The sequence below is a fragment of the Plodia interpunctella genome, chromosome 27 (assembly GCF_027563975.2).
Source record: "Plodia interpunctella isolate USDA-ARS_2022_Savannah chromosome 27, ilPloInte3.2, whole genome shotgun sequence".
NCBI classification, from domain to species: domain Eukaryota; kingdom Metazoa; phylum Arthropoda; class Insecta; order Lepidoptera; family Pyralidae; genus Plodia; species Plodia interpunctella.
The window spans coordinates 284348-302517 of NC_071320.1; the positions used below are offsets into that span (position 1 = coordinate 284348).

At 36.0% G+C, this 18170-nt stretch overlaps 1 protein-coding gene across 2 annotated transcripts in view; it reads right to left on the reverse strand.

The window, feature by feature from the left end:
- Positions 1 to 12336, reverse strand: part of Gad1 (Glutamic acid decarboxylase 1) — a 41546-nt gene extending 29210 nt beyond the window's left edge. The window contains exons 1-3 of one of the 2 annotated variants that reach the window (XM_053765750.2): positions 12062 to 12336; positions 11610 to 11694; positions 10005 to 10080 (exon numbers count right to left, since the gene is read on the reverse strand). In XM_053765750.2, the coding sequence (XP_053621725.1) occupies positions 10005 to 10080; positions 11610 to 11675 (142 nt within the window). In that variant the 5' untranslated portion in view covers positions 11676 to 11694; positions 12062 to 12336. The remainder of the gene's footprint in view (positions 1 to 10004; positions 10081 to 11609; positions 11695 to 12061) is intronic. The other variant, XM_053765751.2, reaches the window with a different exon arrangement.
- Positions 12337 to 18170: the final 5834 nt, after the last annotated feature.

Below are 18170 nucleotides of genomic sequence, written 5' to 3' on the forward strand. Positions count from 1 at the left end.
TGATGTGCTGTAGACTGTATTATTAAAACATATTCTCACATAATTTCTAACCGACGCACAAAAAAGGGAAGGCTCTCAACTCATCGCGATCTTTTTTACAAACGCACAAAATTACCCTCGCAATTTGCGCTAACCCTCCAACGGCGTGGCGCGGTCCGACAGACCGGGCGAGATTAAAAACTGAGCGGGTTTTTCATAACGCTGGAATGTGCGGGTGACCACAAGGACAGGACTAACTGGTTTTTGTTCGTATTGTTACGATTGATTCTTACTGGAATATCATATAAATCAACTGAAAAATACAGATAGATTAATAAATAATTTATTCACAACCATTTTGTAAATGAAACTAAACACAATACATTGTATGGTTGACAAAAAAAGGGCAAGACGATGCGCTGTAGGTACATGTATAGTAATCCGTTTTACAAACATCACATTTTATAAAACACTCGGAAAATGTCCCTAATTCCTCACAAATCATATCCACTGCCCCGACAGAAGTCGCGACTCTCTACATCCGCTCACAGATGTCTTTGATTCGTGCTCCGAATTACAAGGGGGAAGCCCCACACTGTTCGACAACATGAAAAACTATAGTTTGTTCTATTTTGATCCTTATTATTATAGACAGAAAGTTACACGATGCATTTGAGGGTTTAAAAACATTTTTGTAGAAGTTTCATAACAATAGTGCAGTTTTGATTTTCAATAACATGTGTTCTTATTATGAAAATGAATGGATTTTTGGAAATGTAGACTTAAAAATTCTGTTGCATTAGATTTAAATTCGCATGGCAACTAAAAATTTTCTTGGAGAAAATGACATATTTTTCGACGTGTTTTTTTTTTTTGTTGAAAACGTGAACAAAAAAGGTAGTTATTTCTGATTAAACACTTCTCTTTATATTTGCGCTTGTATTGTCTATGTGAAATATTGTTTGCCCTTTTGACTGTATTCAAGGAAATAATTCAGACGTGAATGAATGAACGCTTTGAAAACTTATTTTTATTTCGACTTTTTCATTTCGAAAAAAATTGTTTGTGAGTTTGTATGTTCGAAAAATTATTTCACCATGTAAAATGTACATTATCCAAGATTGCTAAAGGCTATATTTTATCTCAAAATTCCCACGGGAGCAAAGCACCGGGCTACATCTAGTTTCGTATGCAATTGCTACTAAATGACAACGCAACAAAAGCAGCATTAAATAGTAGGGCTGGCTCACTTTGAATTTTCTTGAACTAATCCCCAATTCCACTAAAACAAAAAACCCAATTTATTTTTTTTTTAAATCGCCTAATCTCCACCGCTATTTGGCTACAATAAAAGCCGTAAAGTGCGCAAGTTTCACTTTAACTAACCCTCAGGGAGGGGTGTCATAATCCACGTTAATACCATCAGTTAACTGTCAGACACAGCCGGAGCTGTGGGGCGCAGACACAAGTGCTCTTAACGATACATCTTTATTTGTTTTTAAAAGATTTAGGGCGTTTTCATCTTCTTCTTCTTCTTCACAGAAGACACTTGCCGCTTTGTAGATTGCCGGCCATCTTTCAATTCAAAATTCAAAATTCTTTATTCAATTTAGGATGATATACATCACTTATTGACGTCAAAAAATTACTTAAACTAAGTCTACTGCCGGCTTCCAAAGCGCAGGTGAAGAAGAAGCGGCGCAACAAACTTCACCGCAGCCTTTTCTCCAAGGACGTCAATTAACAAATACAGGTCTTATACATATATTAAAAATTAGGAGGACGTACAATAAATAATAATAAATAAATATATTAGGACAAATCACACAGATTGAGCTAGCCCCAAAGTAAGTTCGAGACTTGTGTTATGGGATACTAACTCAACGATACTATATTTTATAATAAATACATATATACATCCAAGATCCGGGCCAATCAGAAAAAGATCATTTTCCATCATGACCGGACCGGGGATCGAACTCAGGACCTCTCGGTTCAGAGGCAAGCACTTTACCACTGCGCCACCTAGGTCGTCTATCTCTTAGATTCTTCAGCTAGATACCAGAATAACGTTTTCCCCATATTTTCTATAGAGAGGTGAAACAGGAATATATATAGATATATTCCTGTTTCACCTCTTGTGATAAAGTATCTGATAGTCTAGTAATATATTGATCGTATAGCGCTAACATTGGATTACATTACCGTTGGTTATAGCTGACTGGTCAATCACATAGCCAGATTTATCTTTTTCCTCACTTTTTTTTTCCAATGATTTAGAAATTCTCTGACAAATTCCAAAACCTTTGTGAAGTATTTGCCAAGCATTACACTGCAGATGTTATTCCCGCCATTTTCTTCTTAAACGATTTCAAATGTTATCGCGAAAGTTATAAGGCCAATTTTCATATAAGCACCAAATCTTTACAAACTTAATAAATCTTGAAAAAAAAAGGCATTTTAGACTGTATTTTAAAATGAATAAGTTGGTCTAAAAACAAGATTTGTGTAAAGTCGCAACATTTTTGTACTGAGGAATATGAAAGGAAAATGTGTAATTTGTCTTGGATGTTTATCTATAAAAGAATGTTGTAAAATATAGTATGGGTTTAATATACAGGGTTACTGGTATCTCACGCATAGCCTTCAGGAGGCGCATACGGTACATAGAGACTAACATCTTTTGTTCTACGACTTTTGTCTAAACGTAATAAATACAAATATTTTTCTTGTTTTAATTTTAATGTTATTTCTATAAAACATTAACTCTATGTTCGATCCCGCTACATAACGCTACTGTACTGTCTCGTGTTGCTCGGCTATTACATAGAGTTAATATGTGTAGAATCGCAAACCAGATTGTATGTTTTTTATAGGAAAAAAAAAACTACGTATCACGAAAAGTCGTAGAAGAAAATTGGTTGTTTTGATGTACCCAAGTAGTCTTTAGGAGGTTTTGCGTTTGATACCAGTAATCCTCCGCTAATAATATTTGGTTTTACTTTAATAATGAATTTGTTGGACTGAATAAAAACAAATTAGTAGCTGTAGTTGTAACAATATATCTTTATATTTACTTTACCAAACTACGCCAAAAAGAGGGTGATGTTTGAATAAACATCCCCGTTTTTGTTAAACACAGTAGAGTAATGTGAGGAATGTAAGTCGCCCCGAGCGATTCGGCACACTACAGCCGCCACGCGCCGCGCGCCTCAACTAACAGCGCAGCTGCATTTTAGGGTTAGATTAATTGAAATTCTCTTGTTTGCGTTTATATTTTGTTGGTTTAACCTTTACCTGTAACCTGTATCGTACAGAATAATATGTAGACTTACCAAGTTGTAAACGCACAATTAATCAAAATTCTATATTCAATTGTGGATAATGTAAATACATTACATAATGACGTCGAAAATTTACTTAAGTGGCTATAACAGAACAGGCTAACTTTGGGCAATTTTTCTTCCTGATAATAGGTACTTCTACCTATATCTATAAGGAAAGGACCAACACGTCTCTCCAAGATGGCATGTAAATTTAATTATTAATGCCTAATTATATTATAATCTCGTGTTTTCAATTCTTGAGTAAATTTTTGAGTTTTTCTACTAACATACATGTTTGCCAGAAAGCGATACAAATTCAAACGATGGCCCATTCATATTAAAAACAGAAATTATGTAAAAACAAGAATAAAAATCATTAAAATAAAAATTATGACTATTTCGTGGCCCAAAATTCTTCCATGTCATAGTAACATTGGTCAAGTAACTTTTTTTTTTTTTTCAATTTATTCTTTAAATGTTTTTGTGGTAACTTTGTAATTGCTTTTGGTAATACTATAAATAATACTATAAATACTTACGAGTATATATATATATATATATATATATATATATATATATATATATATATATATATATATAATTTAGTTTTCATTTGCGTTTAATTTAGTTGTTATATTATTGTATATTATTTCAAATAAACTGCTAGTGAGTAACTAACCCTCTTATTAAAAAGATAAAGCAAGTTGCCGTATTCCGATGTATGTACTGCTTATATTGTAAAAAAGCATTTAGATTCGGGACTTAGACCCTCACAAGCATCTGTCACGTGATATTCAAAATTAAATAATATTTATCTAAGCTACATAAAACGACAACTGCTGAAGAAAAGGAACTCATTAAATAGTGTTGGTTCCTGGGTGAATTTCTGAGCATTTCACCGTTATTCTCATTCAAATTTCAACAATGACAATAATATTTTCGCTACCCTAATAACCCTGCTAATATTTATCTGTGTTGGATGTAGTGTCAAATTTGATCAATATTTGTTTGTTAAGGTTTTAGAAAAGTTCTTTATTTTGAAGGACGGTAATGGCGGCGGTCTAAATGCTCGAAAACTCACCGTCCTATCGTGCCAGAAGGGCTTACAAAATTTTTTTACATATAATTTTTTCCCAGTCTGTTTAAGCACCGCTCGCGAGGTCCTTCTAAATCTATGGTACACATGGATATGTTACAAAATTTAAAGAAGAATATATATATACATTTAATCAGCACTCGGATCACAATTGATCACCTGTTTTGATATACTTTTTGACTATGTGCCTTTATATATTATTAGAAAAAAAAATATTGTAAGAAACAATAATGGTAAGCCCTTCTGGCCTGATAGGGACCTGGGACCGGGATGGCTGTTCAAATGAGTTTCTTTCGACATTTCTTCTCAGCAGTGGTCGTTCAGAAATGCCAGTAGTTTGTAGCTTGTGAGAAATAACTATTTAATATAAAAAAATACGTGAAAAAGTGCCTGTGAAGGTCTAATTTCTGAATAAATGATTTGAATTTGAGAAGAATATAAGATTCATCACCTAAATCATAAATCTATGAAATACGTCGATCTCCATTCCAACACCGCTAAGCCCGACCATTTGTTGTACCTCTCCCCCCGCTTTTAGCCCGCGAATTGATGGAGTGCGGCTTACGGGATTTGGCGGGAAATAGATTTTTTTATCTATCTTGCGATGGCATAGACTAGAGCGATGGACGCTGCAGGGTTGACACGTTCCGTTTTATACCGTATTAAAAGTAAGAATTTTTAAATAGTGTATAATTACTTAGTAATGAAGTACATTTAATGAAGCGACGTAAAATAAATTGTTAATGTAATTGAATTTAATTCTTATTTATCTTCATCTGTAAAATAAATAATATCTAAGTTTGTATTTAATGGAAAAATCTGCGTAAAATATTAGTTGTATTTTACGTGAATACAAGAAAAATCAAATTTATATGCATTAAGCTTATAATTAATTATCCCGTAAAGTAGATTATACCAATACTTTTAATTTATTAAAATGCCAATGACTAATTCATATTAGATCTCTTAGAAACAATCAGACTCCTAAAATACAATAATTTGGACACACCAAAATGTTTATATTCCCTATTTTCTTATGACCAATAAATTCACCGTCTAATTTCACTCAAACCATCTTCACAAATGAGGGATTTAGTTGGATAGTCATTACGGGGGATCCGCGGGATTCGCGGGATCAACCTGTCTCGGGAATCGCTGTTTATGGTCTGCGGAGACTGAATGGTTAATATATGGTGTTTTTGTAGAGAAATTATTCATTTCTAACTTCCATATGAAATTAATTTTATGTATGTACTTGTCAAAACTGAGCTAAGAGGCTGGGAGGCCTAAAGACCTAGGTCCAGCAGTGGGAAAGAAGGCTGATGACGATGTATAGGTACTTGTGACTTTTAGTTGTGGTGTAATATCAGTGCTTGCTCATTCACTTCGAGTAAATTCACAATAGTAATTAACAATAGTAATTCACTTGCTTCCGGTGAACGAAAACATCGTGAGGAAACCTGCACACTGGTTGACAGTTTAGTTCCCTAGTGTGTAGTCGTAAAAGTCATGTCAGATGCCTTTAGGCGACGTGAATAAAATCTGACACCAGTGTTAGCAACAACACACTCGATATGATGATGGCTTTGAGTAAAATAAGAACTGAGCTGAACCGGGACGGGCCGTTAGTGTTCTATAAGAAAAAGATTCCCGCCAAAAACATTTTTTAACACAAAACTAGGGATTCATTAGGCCTGTTTTAACCCGGGATTACGAAACGCGGGGGCTGCGACCCTCGGTTCGTCTAATTGATAAGTTCTATAGGGGTAGTTAATGGTTTAAACTTTGAACTTGAAGGTTGAAAGTGCACGGATATTTTCTGTTGAAGAATTTGAATTAATTCAAAGAAAATAAATTACCTATAAACTAAGGAAACACTTTATGTAAAACTGTAACAATAAGTATATTTAAAACGTGTTCTACAATGTATATTTAATACTTTAGGTAAATAGTTAAAAACTACTGGACCATTTGCGATGTTAATAAGTTTAAAATCTGTACTAATACTAGTATTATTCCAAAATTCTACGTGTGGAGTTTTTTTTATACCTTATTGTAGAAAATCCGTTAGCAAAAAGAATATTTTGAACTCTTTATATTTGTATCTATAAATAACCTTTGTGTATTGTCAACTTTACCGACGTAATGCGTATGCAACTCGTGCAAGATTAGCGGCGTTTATTACATGTAATTGTGGCACGTATGCGTTACAATCCATAATATAATCCTTATTTATATATGCATTAGGTGTGCACCGACCTTTAATATCCCAATAACCATTCAACTGACTCCCGAATGCATCAATTCGAAATAAATAATCATAACAAGCGAAATCCCCCTAATGCCAGAGACAAACAGCTAGTCTATGGTCGTAAATAAAAGAAAACAATCCGTGTCTATGGCCGCGTAATCCTCGAATATATTACGCGGCAAAGATTAGTTTTAAAATTGACAGAGGAGATAATTGTAATAAATAAATAATATAAAAATAATTCATAATACCTTATAGCTTTTGTATGCGTCTCTTTCTTTGTTTGTGTTTTCTTCGTACTATAAAGAGTTTATAAACAAACAAACCAACAAATTAATTAATATTTCTATGTATGTATTTCCTATCCGTCTGTCTGTATGAACGCGATAAACTGAAAAACTACCGGACGGTTTTCACCAATAGATAGTGTGATTCCTGAGGAAGGTTTGGGTATAAAATTTATGACCGACCGAATCAAGCCAGCACTTAAATATATGTATATGTTTCATATTTATTAAAGTTACGGCCCAAGATAAGCTTATTCATAATTTCACCAATTCATTCGGAACCATTATATGTATAAAAATGTTTTTTATCCTTTTTATGACATATTCCACTTCTAGGCAATGGTCTCCCACAAATTATTCATATTTATACATATAAAATAATAGGATTTTTTTTTATTTAAATTAATTTAATAATTATAATTTAGATTTAATTTCAGGTTAATTTAGTTGTTATATAATTATATATTTTTACAGAACTATGGCCAGTTATATATAGTTCCCATGTACATATGAATAAATAATATGCATATACATATATTATGTAATGTTGTATATTTCTATTAATAGCAAAAGTAACAATTAAAAATAAAAGCTACTAAAAAAATATGTCGCGTAGACTTAATATGCAGGACTGATATGTTGAAAGAATATGAATCGTACCATTTTGTCTCAATGAGGACAGGCCATAGACAAAATTTCTTTTATTTATAGGTCAGGCCGTGGTCAGCCTTCTGCAAAAACGGCTGCTATATTCTTTGCATAGCCAACCCCACAATGATTTGCTGGGTTCAGTCAGTAAGCTGAACATTACTCCAGCAAGGCTTATCTTAAGAGTACTATCAGATTGCTTGGACAAGAGTTTCGTAGAGTTTGTGGGGTGGATGCATAGTTGAACATTTGGTTGTCAATCAAAAGTGATAGGCTTTCATTCTCTCATCAGCAGCGGTCGACCCGAAATTGGTGTTAGACCGTGGCGTGTAGCGTTTCCATTTTTTTTAAACAAAGAATATATTTTTTTAAATTAAACATTTATAAAATTAACATTGTGCCAGTATTTTACTTATTTATAAAATAGGATAATTAAATTGATCACTGTGTATGGTACAATTTAATAAACACTAATGACAGCTTGCGGCGGAGTTTTAAACGCTCGTGAAATTCACCCAAAGGCCAGTAGCATATTGTCAACATTTTGAAAATATCCTTACATGTTATAAAACAAAATCCTCTACCGCGTCTGTCTGTCTGTTCGCGATAAACTTAAATACTATGGCACGAATTTTCATGCGGGTTTTCACCAATAGATAGTGCGATTCCCGAGGAAGGTTTAGGGGTATAATTTATAATATTTTTACCCGAGCGAAGCCGGGACGGGCCGCTAGTACTAAATATTTATTAAATTTGACGTGAAAAACCGCCTGTGAAAGTCTAATTTCTGAATAAATGATTCGTTTTTGACTTTAGGGCGGCAAACAAAAAACGCCATTAACTTTTTTAAAAAACCCATATCAGATATTTCCATTAAGCCTAGCACTTTAGCTGTGTGGTTGTCATTAATTACAGTCGGTATTGTTCGAGCACGGATTTAGTAAATACTTCGTACAATGGAGTACCTACTAATTTCATGTGTTCGGGCCCGAATGACATTTCTGTTTAAAGTCACCAGATTAATTGATCGAGAAGTGGCAAGTCAGACGCGTGAAGTTTAGCTTGTGAAGGGGTGTTGTGTTTGTGTATTATACAGCAAGCGGCCGGTCGTAAAATTTCCACAAGAGGTAAAACGTAAAATTCTCCTTTCCGAAAGGGTTTGACGTCAGACCAGTCGTACAACGAGACAAACTTCAAAATTTAAACATTATTTTACTGTGTGAGCCCTGTGCCTCAGGACGACACATCCGAGAATGAAACTAGGAACGCGCCAGATGAGAGAGAGAGATACAAGATTGCGTCAAACCCAAACGACCTAGTTATCAAGGGATAACTAAGTTCCGGCATTCACTTCCGCGGGATATTACGAGTATCAAGTTACGAGAGGGGGAGATAACAACTTGTGATGTTATTTATATCACAAATGTGACAATAACTACGAATATTTACTTTATAAAATTTAATTATTATATTTTTTATAACGTTATACGTTTTTTACCTCTTTACGCTCTGCTCAACCAATCTTCTTGAAATTTTGCATACATATAGTTTGAAGTACGGAGAAGGACATAGGGTACCGCGACATCGCCCGCGTAATTCGTAGTAATTCCCACGGGAACAGTTACATTCCCTGTTTCCTTGTCCGTACTTCAAACTACATGTATGCAAAATTTCAAGACGATTGATTGAGTATACAGAGCGTGAAGCGGTAACAAACAAACATACTTTCACATTTATAATATTATGTAGGATACGGAAGACCAACAGCCATACTTATACATTATAAAAAATATATAAAAAATAAACTTTTACATTATAATATTAGTTATGTTTAAAATTTCTCGTAGATGTTCTACGTCGTAGCCCGTAGGACGCTACGCCGTAGGCCCTCTACGACGACGGCGTAGCCTATAGCCGCTCTCATAATAACAGTGGCTTGGTTTATGGCACTGGCTGATGCGTTTGCGTCGTCACATTTTCTTCTTTCAACACACACTGATACGTCTTTATTGTTTACGGGGTAGACAGAGCCAAGACTCGCGAAACTCGAAAGCCAAGTTTAGTTAAACCAATCGCAAAATAATCGAAATTTGCGAAAGTTAAAGACTTACAGTTAATTACTTAACTGTAAGATTTTACAAAAAAATCATTTTTGCGACAAGTTTTATTGTCGCCATAGAGATGTTATTGCAATCATGTCCGTTGACAGTTGAGGACTTTCCTTGTCGGGACCCGTTCCTGGGTACACCATGACAGGTCATGCTTATCATAATAAGACATTATCATCCAAACCAAACGTGTGTACAAAATTTCAGCACAATCGGTTGAAGATATCTGCTTCAAAATTGCATTATAATATTGACAAGTTTTCGCTTGTAAATAAACAATAACAGTAAAATATATGGTTATATACTTACAATCATAATACAAGTTGCCCACAGCTGAGGTTAATTTCGGAGTGCCTTGACCCGACAGAGCTGCCATTCTTTCGCCCTGGGGACAGACAGACAGACAGGCATTTATATATCTTATCGTTTAAACTACTGACAGACGAGGTGGTGGTTTAGTGGATAGACACTACTTGTGTGATCTCACTCATCTGAGCGTTTTCCCGGTTCCTTACCAGCCGTTGAGCGTCGGAGCCCTGGGTCCGCTTTTGTACTTTTTCGTCTCCACTTTGCACGGTCGTCGGCTTCCCTAGTTGTCAGACCATTGTCACGCATATCATCCTTGACGATATCAAGCCAACACTTCTTATGTTTGCCCCTTCTGCCAGGGCCGGTCCCAGGTTCGAATCCTGCTCGTGCCACATGAGTTTGTGTACCAAAACTATTCGATTTAGGTGAAATCTGCACACACTGGTTACTTAATGGTTAATTAATCTGGCTAATTCGCGGTCAACTGTCAGATGTCTTTAAGCGACTTGAGTAAAAACTGACATTAATGTTAGCATCTGTAACTCGAATATATTTGTTATATTTAGGACAATTCCATATCCTCCCGTTATAGTCGTACGAGATGGCTAGTGAATAGCATTCTCAAGGAGGGATGACGTGTGCCGGACAAGCGGCTGAAAAATTACAGCCGAATGTTCAAAATTTTAAGGTTAACGCTGACTCCGAGGGTAAAGCATAGGTCATCTAGAATTAATATAGGTTACACACACACACACACACACACACACACACACACACACTAACTATTCATCAGTTGCAGTAGTCAACTTTGACTTTAAGTTTAACCTGCGCAGAAAAACGCAGTCGCCTTTTTATCTAGACGACTGCAGCGCGCATATCAAATTTGACTGGTGCAACTCACTCAAGGAACTTTTTGAATTTGCACGAAGTGACACATTTGATAATAATAATGAGATGAAAAATTTGGAATCGAGTGGGAATTGAACCCGCAATAATTGACATGTAGATTAGAGGATTTTTTTACATTCAGGTTGTTAAAGGTCTTGACAATGAAATGAACCTAGAAGGGCTCCGTTTTTCTTTGGCAGGTGAACCCTGACAATGGAATTTTGTACATACGTAGGCAGTTTATGTGGGGTTAGTCAGGTTCTAGTGCTCAATGTTTATTGGGATTTATACACGCTTATAAGCTAGATTATACATAAAAGAATTTAAAATTAATGAAAACATGACTATAATGATTTATTATCAAATATAGCATGAATGCTAACAGCGTACAGCGATACAAATAATAATATAATAGGTACGTATACGAGAACATAAAGCCATAGATAATATAAATAATAATGATTAAGTGCTGTCTTTGTCTAAATATATCTCGCATGACAATGACAGAACGACTTTTCTTAGTCTGTATTTAAAATGATCTTGCATATGAACATTATACCTAAGTACATTCGTTCAAACTATCTAAATGATGATTAAAATGAGAAATAATACATTTACAATAATAAATCATGCACAGCAGAGGTGAGGTGAGGACAAGATGGCTGCTATGTGAAACAAGATGGCGGCACAATATGGCGGCTAAAAATGGAAACGAACCAACTGGATCTGGCCAGCAATTTGCTTGCAGTAAGAAAAGAATCCATCCAAATTCAATTTGGACATTTCTAACTTCTATTCTATTCTGTAAAAAGAAAAATATGTGTTAATTTTTATGATTCATAAGGTTTTGAGGTTATAAAAAGAAAATGGACGTCATTCAAGTGTTTATTATACTTTTGTGAAATGTTTGTTTTCGACAAAAGTCTGTTAAGATAATATTATATGTCATTAAAATATATAGATTTATGTCTGAATAAGACTTTAAAAGGGAAGTAATTTGTTTATAACTTACTAAAATCTTTTAGAAATATTGTTAGGGAAAAAAGTGCTTAAAATTGAATATAAAAGCGCAAGATATATGGATGGTATAGTGAAATATGTATGACAGAAAAGAACCATACAAAACTAAATCTAATGCTAATGAATTAAGTAGTTCATTAAATACTGACCTTATTTAAATCACTTGGTTAATTATATTATTAATTTGATAGACTAACGAAGATTTAACACTACTTATATGAAATATTTTTGGTTGAGAAACAAATTAATATGTGGCGTAGGGGGTCGTTGATAAACTTATATATTTTGAGACTATGATATTTATATTCAGACTTTTTATATATGTTTTTCATATATGAAGTGAAATATATTATGTAATGATTAAAATAATTTTAGCTGTCGAAGCTGGCCTTGCGCCAACACTGTTGGTTGCAGACTGAATTTCGGGTGGAGGGTTTCAGGAGGTTGAAATGAGCATGCGCGGTGTAAAGGTCGATGGGGGATGGAATATAGGCCGTGGGGGTGGGGGTGGTCAATACATGGAAACAGGTCAACCCTATTTGGCAGGGAGAAAGAGGTTTTAGATTCTGGGAATGATTTGTGGGTGTTGGAAGCAATTAGGATCGAAGTATAACAAAAGATGTTAATGTAATAACAAAGCCAAAATTCTGTTTGTGTGTTCTATTGTTTGATTTGAAACGCCGCGCAGTGTTGTCTGAAAATCGATTTTCATAGACATAATGTCTATGATGTATGTATGTATGTATGTCAATTTTTCGAAGCCTACTTGCAGTTGGTCGCCACGTCGACCTTTACTGCTTAACCGGAGGGAAATATGGCGACAGTCGCAAGGACCGTACAGCCGAAACAGTAACAGCTCAAAGGGCTCCCAGGTGGGAACGAACCACTTTGGGCGTTACTCGAAAAATGGCCAGAGCGGTATATTGCTCAAGGTGCCTGGAGGGCCTATTGAGAGAAGCGTCCTGGTGCCGCCGGGCGGTGCCGAGTGAACGCTGAAGATGTCCTGTTACCTCGCACTCGATTCCGGCGAGTGCGGTTTCTGCTATTCGAAATACCCTGGGCCCTGCGATTACCTCGTGAGTTTTCGGAAGGGGGATTAGCAACCGTAATGGGGTCGTCTGGATATGTAAAGTATGTCAATGCAAATATATCATACTATATAATATTTTTGTCATACGCAAAAATATGTTTTTTACTGTCGCACCTAACAGTATTTGATATTGATAGAATGAGACAAAAGATAATTTTGATTAAAGTATGCTGTAACTTTTTTATGAATAATAGGGATAGAATAGGCTAGTTGCCATTTTTTTGTTTTGATTGACTATTCACAGTGAAAACAATACTGCGATAATGACAATGCTTTCAAAGATATGACAAAAATACAATCACACATTTTTGGACTCGTCCAAACGCTCCGTACTGAATGACACGAACAAGTGACGTCACAACGTGCGAAAATATCCGCGAAGAAAGATATGTTTGTTCGACAGTTACATTAGATATTACGTTTTTTGCTATGCTATTTTATGATGGTTAAATTTATTTTTATAATTTCGTACTTTTTGAAAATGGGAATTTCCAACCAACTTTAAATCTTCGTATTTTGATCCAGCTGCATTGTTACAGTCTATGAATTATCATAATGATCCTCTATATATATATATTATCTAGATTATACATATTTTTTACAATTGGCAACTACCCCATTATGTAATGTTGATTTTGATAATGCAAAAGTAAGTTTGTGTGTAACCTCATCACGACTTATCGACTCAACCATGTTCTAATCTGTGTATCTGTGGACTCAACCAATCTTTTTGTAATTTCGCATACAAATAATTAGAAGTACGGAAAGGGACATAGTGAATCTTTCATTCAGAAAAAATAAGTGTTTCGTGGAAATTTCAAGAAGGCAGAGCAGCAGTCTCAAACTAGTAGATAATAAAGGTATTACTGAACAGAAAATGCGTTCAATCAATGTTTTACGACCTCTATAAGTCCCCAGGCTGCCTCCAAGAGATCTCTCTGTCTCTAAGGTATTTATATTTGTTGTTATATATGTTGGTTGTATTGTTCTTGTCGTTTTACTATTAATCATTTTATAAGTATTTACTGAAATACATAAATATAGCACAATTATAAATGTATAAATCTAAAAAGAATTTTGAGAGCGATTCCAATTGTAGAGCTGGAAAATGAGCCATACTACTTTTTGCCGCGCGTAAAGCCACATGCAGCAGCTAATAATGCCATTAACTGAAAGGTCAGAGGTGGAACCGTGTGGGTGTCTTGCTCCCACCGCCCACGTGATGACCAGGATCGGTTCAATAGAATGGAAATATTAGCATTAAATTTATATTTAGGGTCGCCAGCTCCAGGCTTATCGTTTTCCCTGAACATTTCTGAGGGCACGAAAGGAATCACAGTTTTGGTATAACTCATATACCTATATTTAATTGCGCTAAGAGATTACGGCCAAAACTCATATTCTCCCATATTGGTAATAATATGATCATTTGGGGAATTAAATTGTCCATTAAATGATACAATTGGGGTTTGACCTTTTTGCAATTTAAATGTCTCAGCCGGAGGTTATGTACATTTTATCTGATTTTGAAATAATTAACGGGATTTCAAATTAATTCTATTTTATCTTTATAAATAATATCCAATGTTTCGTAGCAGAGATGGGTCGCCATATTATATAATATTAATTAATGTAATGGATTAAGTTTTCTTTTAACACCACATTGTAATTATAACACCACATTATAATCATGTTACTATTCACAAATGTAGCACTTTTCCTAATTAGTTATAAGTAAAATATGATTTTAAATGTCTGTTACACAATTGTAAATTAGGCTAAGAGCCTGTAGAAATAGTTGTAGAAGTCGTAAATCAATACCAATCAATATTAAATACCAAATTTTTATTTATGCAAGATATGCCTAATTTTCATTCGTGTCAAATACTGTATTTTCATTTCAAAGTAAAAATAGTAGTTTGTTTTATCAAATACTAGCTCCCGTACGAATTTCGGTATAAAAAGTACCCTATGTGTTATTCCAGGTTATATTCTACCCGTGTACTAAATTTCACAACAATCCGTCCGGTAGATTTTGCTGAAAGAGTGAACATACATCCTCACAAACTTGCGCATTTATGATATTAATAGGATTTAGTCAGTCAGTACAGTACACTAAACACTGACCTGCGTTTTTGTGAATAAAAGTTGTAGGATAAAAAAAAATGCATATTATTAATATAACTTTAACTTTTTGCTTAAAGGTCAAATGGAGACGAATTCACGCCGAATCCCACTCGTGTCTAGTGACTCGGCGTTGCATAACGTCGACAAATATTGAGCGAAAGTTTAGCACTAGATTCCTTCGACCCCGTGGAAATTGAGATAAAATATAGCCTATATTAATCTTGGATAATGTAACTTTCTAATGGTGAAAGAATTTTTGAAATCGGTTCGGTAGTTACGGAGATTACCCGCCTCAAATATACAAACTCACAAACGCTTACCTCTTTATAATAATATAGTATCGATAGATAAGTTAAAAAGGCAGAGACGAAATTAAAATCTACTGCTCTTCGAGATATTTTTGGTATAAGAATTTAAAATCTATTATTCAGATGGTTAATGAGAATAGAACTCAAAGCTATAGAGACAAGAAGATAACAGATTTTTGACTGCAACGTGACGACTTTATGAAATTTTAATTGCGTCTTGGGGCTTTGTTCCCGTGGGAAAAGTACACTAAGTGTGTTTTTTCAAATTTCATAATAATCTATCCGGTAGATTTTGCGTGAAAGATTAACATACATACACACACACACACACCACATCCTCAAAAACTTTCGCATTTATAATATCAGTAGGATTAATCGTTGTCGGTCGTTTTATTTCAGTTCTCAAAGCCCTTCAGATTCTACATGAATACATCACGCAGATAAACTTTGATTGCGCCACGACTGTACTTACAATCTGCGCAAACCTGCAAGCTATCGCATCGTCAAATACACGTTTCACCCCCAGCAGGGTGATCACCCCCTACGGGGCGTGACGTGGACACGCCCTTTGCCACCGCCATTTTGCTAAGTTGGTACTTGTAACATAGACAAGAAAACTAAAGACAACGTATGAGCGTAACCAAATGGGTTTGTATGTAATAAAACCTAAAGGTATAGTTAAAAAGGTAAATTTATATTTAAAAAATGGTAAGTTCTTCTGGCATGATAGGGACAACACTATTTGAATGAGTTTCATTCGTCATTTCTTCTCAGCAGTGGTCGTTCCGAAATGCCAATAGTTTGTAGCTTTGGTAAGTATCATTTAATTTAGAATATGATGTCAAAAAATGCCTGTGAAGGTCTAATTTCTGAATTTGATTTTGATTTAGAATGTCCTGTAAAATCTATACGATTATTATTATATAAAGGGGTAAGCGTTTGTGAGTTTGTATGGATGAGGCGGGTAATCTCCGAAACTACCGAACCGATTTCAAAAATTCTTTCATCATTAGAATGGTACATTATACAAGATTGCTACAGGCTATATTATATCTCAAAATTCCCACGGGAGCGAAGCCCCGGGCAACATCTAGTTAAGATATAAGTTGCAAGTTGTGCTGGAAGCAGAATAATGTTAAGTTAGACTAGGTCACCTAACTCCCTGCACCCCCCGACGGGTTCCCATCTTGTCGCGATGGTGGGGCTTAGTAACCGGGGGGGCTGGTCTGACACAACCAGCCGCCCCGGTGAACCAAGAGGAACCCAAGGCCCAGAGACTTTGGTGGGTGCTCTGGGCCTGGTGGACGGTCCCCTCAGTAGTACTGCCATTGGCTGGTGACCCGCCACCAGCCTTTGGATGTGGAAACTAGAGGGGACCAGAGGTGGGGTCGCGGGGGTTTGTCCTCCGCGACCACAGCGCGGCCGTGGCGCTAAACACGGTGCGGTGGGGCCGCAGGGGAAGAGGAGAGTCGGTATGTCTCTCGACGATCCCCCTGTCCTCTGCGGCCGAAGGGTGGCTGCCTCTGTATCGGGTGCAATGTGTGGGTGTCACCTGCCTATCACCTCTTGCGCCCGTACAGAGGCAGACTTGGGTGCCCTGTGGCACCCAAGATTTTGTGTGTGTGTTGTGATCGCTGGTCCCTTCCGGACCAGCGGTCGGTGATGCCCGCTCCCCCCGTCAGCTTTCTGACTGGTGTGCGGAGTGGGCTTGATGGTCCGCGCCACGCTCGCGTGGCGTAAGGGGCGGGTGGTTAGCACTTGTGCTTGCTGCCCGCCCAGGTCGGGGCCGAAAGGCCGGCCGGGGGGGCGTCGCGGTCGAATGCCTAGCGACCCCGTGACGTCCCCCATAACGGCAGCGTGAAAACGCCCCAGGGGTTTAGTGGGTAGGCTGGGCCGACTAGCGGCCCAGGAGTCCCACACTCAGTGCGTAACAAGCATTCCCCTGGGTAAACAAAAAAAAAAAAAAAAGGTCACCTAACTCCCTAAAATAACACTTGTCAACATTTCGAGGAATTAAAAATCCGGGTGTGTTTGTTTGCTGGGACAAGCAAACAAAAACACATATATACCCAGATTATGAATGAATTGAATATTATGAGTAGAAAAATTTACTTAATTGTGTACTGAGTGAAGAATCCTACCAACGTCCAATTTCATACAAGTTCCTGATTTTCACACAAAGCGAAAAGATTGGTTTTGTAAAACCTAGCACACATGAGGGAAAATTATGATACACGTGTTTCTTGTGTGAGCGAAATTAAAGATATTAATTATGTCTACAGTTTTCTAAGTCTAACATTACTTAACTATGTACGATTTGGTAAATGTTATTTGAATTAGTAGGTACTCCGTACAACGTGCCTAATTCCATGGTTATTATTAGTTAAGTTAGTGATTGATTTATCTTGTTTCAAGATGTTTGTGTGATATTTTGTTTCAAGATGCCTCCGGCCTACTGGACGGATTGTTATGAAATTTGGTGCACGGGTAGAAACATGATGTTGAGTACACATAGGGTACATTTCATCCCGAAATTCCCACGGGAGCGAAGCCCCGGGGCGCAGCTAGTAAGTATATAATTTTTGTTTAATTTTATCAATACTTACTTAATAAATTATTTCAGGAAATAATAATTGTAACAATAAAAAAAAAACTATATTTAAAAATTAAAACTAAATTGAATTAAAATCAGGAAATTGAATAAATTATGTGATAATTTTAGCCCTTATTACC